This window comes from Mus caroli, chromosome 7, assembly GCF_900094665.2.
Source record: "Mus caroli chromosome 7, CAROLI_EIJ_v1.1, whole genome shotgun sequence".
NCBI classification, from domain to species: domain Eukaryota; kingdom Metazoa; phylum Chordata; class Mammalia; order Rodentia; family Muridae; genus Mus; species Mus caroli.
This window is the reverse complement of record NC_034576.1, coordinates 24,476,438-24,481,651: the sequence shown is the minus strand read 5'-3', so window position 1 is coordinate 24,481,651 and position 5,214 is coordinate 24,476,438. Positions and strand designations below refer to the sequence as shown.

The following is a 5,214-nucleotide window of genomic DNA, read 5'->3' as shown; positions in this document are numbered from 1 at the left end:
GTGTGTGTGTGTGTGTGTGTGTGTATGTATGTGTAGGTACACATTCACCTGTGTTCATGTATGCAGAAGTTGACAGCAGGTGTTTTCCTAATTCCCTCTGTTGGCTGAGACAGGGTCTCTGGCTGAACCTGGGGCTTTCTAATAAGGTTAGTCCAGCTAGCCAGCTTGCCCTGGGGAAGCTCCAGTCTCTGCCTCCTCAGCATGGAATTCCAGCTGGGTGTCCATGTTTGTCTCACAGGCATGTGCTGCTTGGCTAGTAACTTTCCTGCTATGCTTGGTAGTGTGTAAGAGAATGCTTCTTAGTGTGCTTTGCACCCAGTTGTTCCTCCAGGGCATTTAACATCCTTTTGTGAACCCTGCCTGGACCATTTGCCATATTAATGTTTGTAACTCATTTATTTGTTCATATGGTAGCTTTTTTTTTTTTTTCTTTTACTTTTTTACTTTTTTCCTGGTAGCTGGGATTTACTGGCTTGTACCATGAGACTGGAACAAAGGGTAATGTTTAAAATGTGTTGTTGTTGTTGTTAGTTATTATTTTTCTGTTTTTTTGTGGTATTAGACATTAAACCTAGGGTTTTGTGCATGTTCAGCAAGGGCTTCTATCACTAAGCTACACCCCCAGGCCCTCAACTGGGGAATTTGAGGTAGGAGCTCTACAATTCAGCTGTTCTACAGCCCTTTTTTCCTCTCTAATTTAACAACAGAGTATCATTAAGTAGCCCTGGCTGGCCTGAAACTCTTGAGATCAACCTGTCTCTGCCTCCCCAGTGCTGGAATTAAAGGCGTGAGTCACCCTACCTCCACCCCTTTGTTCTCTATCTGGCAGGTGGAGTCCTTTCTAGCTTTTCTCTCCTCCTTTACTTCCAGGAATCACTGTGTAGCTACTTACTATTCACTGTGTAAATAGTCAATTAGTCATTCTTACCAAGGTTTGAATGGCTTCAGCTCTGTCTTTTGGACCTGTGTGCCTCCCTGGTTTCCTGCTTTGTGCTTTAAGATGCTCCAGGATGTCCTGGACTCACCTTGCACCTATCACCCCATCTGCTTGTCAGGGAGCCTGGCTTCTGTTAGAGACCGCCCTCGATACTTAGACACCAAATATCCATTTCTGGGTGTGTAGGACACCAACTTCTCTTGGCTGGATGGGAAATCGGATGCTTGCTTTTCAGAGAAAGTGCTAGGCCTACAGTCCCTTGACACTCAAGACATTGAGGCTTTGTTTGTTTGTTTGTTTGTTTCAAGACAGGGTTTCTCTGTGTAGCTCTGGCTGGCCTGGAACTCACTTTGTAGACCAGGCTGGCCTCGAACTCAGAAATCAGCCTGCCTCTGCCACCCGAGTGCTGGGATTAAAAGCGTGCGCCACCATGTTCGGCTAGACTGTTGCACTCTTATTTTGTTGTTTTATATTTTTAAAAAACAAAGCAAAACACCGGTTTGTGTGTACAGAGCTATGGTGCATCCCAGAGATCAAATGCAGGTCCTTAGGCCTAGTAGTAAGTACCTTTACCCACTGAGCCAGTGTGCATGTGTATAAGAGAGAGGGAGAGGGAGAGGTTGAGCCATGTTAGATAATACACCACTGAGTTATATCCTCAGCCTCTGTTTTGGGGGTGGGATGGCGATAAGCAGTTAAGGCAGGATCTCTTAGAGCTGGTCTGGCCTTGAACTCCTTATCTTCCTGCCTGTACCCCGAGTGCTGAGGTGACAGGTGTGTGGTGGTTCTAGCTGGCAGTTGTCAAGCCTGTCTCCTGTTGTGAATGTGTTGGCAGTCTCTAGGGTCAGACCTGCGAGGGTGTACTATGTGGTGGTGCATGCACCCCTCTTTTAGAAGGTCCCCCCAGAGGCTCACTGCACTAAGACCGCCTCCTTCCGAGCACCCCACCTTGGCCTGCTTGTGGACGTTGTACATCGTGGTGCGCACTAGGCTCCGCACCACGATGTACAACGTCCACAAGCAGTTGGTTGTTTGGTTGTTTTTTCAAGACAGGGTTTCTCTGTGTAGCTCTGGCTGGCCTGGAACTCACTTTGTAGACCAGGCTGGCCTCGAACTCAGAAATCAGCCTGCCTCTGCCACCCGAGTGCTGGGATTAAAAGCGTGCGCCACCATGTTCGGCTAGACTGTTGCACTCTTATTTTGTTGTTTTATATTTTTAAAAAACAAAGCAAAACACCGGTTTGTGTGTACAGAGCTATGGTGCATCCCAGAGATCAAATGCAGGTCCTTAGGCCTAGTAGTAAGTACCTTTACCCACTGAGCCAGTGTGCATGTGTATAAGAGAGAGGGAGAGGGAGAGGTTGAGCCATGTTAGATAATACACCACTGAGTTATATCCTCAGCCTCTGTTTTGGGGGTGGGATGGCGATAAGCAGTTAAGGCAGGATCTCTTAGAGCTGGTCTGGCCTTGAACTCCTTATCTTCCTGCCTGTACCCCGAGTGCTGAGGTGACAGGTGTGTGGTGGTTCTAGCTGGCAGTTGTCAAGCCTGTCTCCTGTTGTGAATGTGTTGGCAGTCTCTAGGGTCAGACCTGCGAGGGTGTACTATGTGGTGGTGCATGCACCCCTCTTTTAGAAGGTCCCCCCAGAGGCTCACTGCACTAAGACCGCCTCCTTCCGAGCACCCCACCTTGGCATTCCTTCCTGGCCCTAAGCTGCTGCCTCTTTGTCTTCTAGGCTCCCCACCAACCAAGCGGCAGCGGCGGAGTCGGGGCCGCCCTAGCAGTGGTGCCCGGCAGCGGCGGAGAGCAGGCCTGGCAGCCTCGCAGCAGCACCAGGAGTTGGGCAGGCCCTCCTCAGAAGGCAAGGTGACCTGTGGTAAGTACCCGTGGGCCTTGAGAATGCTGTAAAGTGCCTATGGTGGGCCCCAGGGCTGGAGGGTGAGCCATGCCACATTCATCTGGGGTGTGGAAGACCAGGCTGGCCTTGAATTTACAGAGTTCCACCTGCCTTTGCCCGCAAAGTGCTGAGATTTAAAGGCGAGCGCCTCTCTCTCTCTCTCTCTCTCTCTCTCTCTCTCTCTCTCTCTCTCTCTCTCTCTTCAGCTTTGGCATTTAAAGAGACTGCCTGGCCTTGGGCAGGTGACAGGGGTAGGGCTTGGGGGTCATGTTCCTGCATCTGTACAGTAAGATGCCTAGAGCTGCTGTCAGAAGAGACAGTCACCCACATAATCCTCTTGGAACACTGCCTGGCCGGGACATGTGCCGAGTGAGGGCTGTGGCAGGGAAGCCCTGTCACTGTAGAGCTGACTTCGCAGTTGGGTGATAATCCATTGGAGCTGAGATTGCTGAGACCATAATGGGTGCTGCCAAGGGCCAGGTGGAGAAGCCAGCCGGACCGTAACCGGAGGCTGGGCAGCTGCAACGTGAATCATGAATGGAGTGCGGGTTTCTTTCTGTGCCTCTAGTTTTTTGCGCCCGCGTGCGTGCGTGCGTGCGTGCGTGCGTGCGTGCGTGCGTGTGTGTGTGTGTGTGTGTGTGTGTGTGTGTGTGTGTGTGTTTGTGTTGATACAGGTTTTTATTATGTGACCCAGGCTTGCCAGGTACTCAATATATAATCCCCAAGCTGGCCTTGACCTTGGAATCCTCTTGCCTCAGCCTCCCTAGAGCTAGATTATGTAGACATGTAACCAACACCCTTATCTCCGGACCGGTCTTTGCCCATGGGATATTCCACTGTGGTCTGGGGTGTGCTAGGGGACTGGGTCTGACAGCCATCTCTGGTCCTTCTATCTCTGAGCTAGATAGACTCAGGGACCCAAAGGAACTCCGATATGGTCTCAGACTCCAGAGTGTCTAGGCTGTGGGAACTTGGATAAGGGGCATGGTAGGCTGAGGACACAGAGCCAGTGGGGTGCAGGGAATGCTGCAGAGGAGCTGGACAGGTGGTCCCCCCGTGGCCTCAATGTAGAGTGTCCAGTGGAGTGAGGTGTTAGAAGCAGAGGCTTTGCCAATGGGGACAGGGAGATACAGGGAGATATGGCAGGAGGGACCGCGGAGGTCCAGGCTGTGTTCTGGGGCTGCAGAGCCCCAGAATGGTCCCGTTACCATTTCTATCCTTTAACTTTTTCTTTCTGAGCATCTCTTTATCGGGTACTGCAGGCATCAAGGACACAGTGAGACCAGGTAGGGAAGTCCCTGGTCTTCAGGAGTTTTCATGATAGTGTGGAAAGTAAATAACTCATGACATGAGGTATCATGTCATCTCAGCTGCCACAAAGCCTGGTGGGCCTGCAGGGACATCCTGATGGAGGTGTCACACCAAGTGATGCCAGCAGGGAGCTGCGGAGCCCTCAGTGGCATGCGGTCATCTGAGCAGCTGGCACAGGTTAGGAGACAGAGATGGGGTAGAAGGAGGCGCTGGGTTCTTCTGAATCTATAGGAGGCCTTGGCTTGGGTGGTGCCTCCTCTTCCCCTGAGCAAGCATAATTTGCATACACCCACCCCTCCCATTGCCCATGTGGCCTTTCAGGCAGTGGGTGTTGGCCCGTTTCAGAGATGAGGTGGCAGATACCTGTGCTCGGTACTGCCAGGAGCACAGCAGCATAGGCAGCCCATGTCCTCACAAGGCGCTGCTGGCTTGAGGGGGGGGGCTGCCTGGAACTGGGAGTCAGGTAATTAATTGCCAGCCATCTGGCTGGCTGGGTAAGTTAGGGAGTCACTGCCCTGAGGGTCTGGGCAGACTGTGGAATATCCAGGCTTCAAGTGTCTTCCCTGAGGCCTGGAGGTTGTTAGTCAAGGTGTGGCTGGGACTTGAAGGACCATGAACTGCCAGTCTGACTGCTGAGTCACCTGGCAGGGTGTGGTTAGCTTAGGTTCTCCCTGCTCGGGCCCTAATTTTCCCTTCAGAAAAGTAGTGATGACTTTACCAAGGCAGTGATTCTTCCTGGTCTGACAAAGGAAGGACAGGGCTGCTCTTGCTCCTGCAAACCCAAAATGCTTGACCCCATTGAGAGGCAAACCTAAACTACGAAGTCCTTGAGGGTAGAAGGGGGTAGTTGGGGGCCCTAGGTTTGGACATAGGCCCTGAGTCCATACACCTCAAGGCCATCCAGTGGACAGTGCTGGGCGTGTTTCTGGCCTCATTCTCAGGACAACTATTGAAGTAGTGCCCGCGTTCACCACTGTGTGAGTGTGTTGAAGTAGTGCCCGCGTTCACCGCTGTGTGAGTGTGTTGAAGTAGTGCCCGCGTTCACCGCTGTGTGAGTGTGTTGAAGTA

The 5,214-nt window shown here is 51.8% G+C and overlaps 1 protein-coding gene across 2 annotated transcripts in view; it reads left to right on the top strand.

Annotated features, from left to right (window-relative positions):
• The window catches only part of Dedd2 (death effector domain containing 2), an 18,389-nt gene that overhangs the window by 6,645 nt on the left and 6,530 nt on the right, over nt 1-5,214 (top strand). For both annotated transcript variants that reach the window (XM_029479316.1, XM_021167502.2), the window contains exon 5: nt 2,674-2,814. In XM_029479316.1, the coding sequence (XP_029335176.1) occupies nt 2,674-2,814 (141 nt within the window). The remainder of the gene's footprint in view (nt 1-2,673; nt 2,815-5,214) is intronic.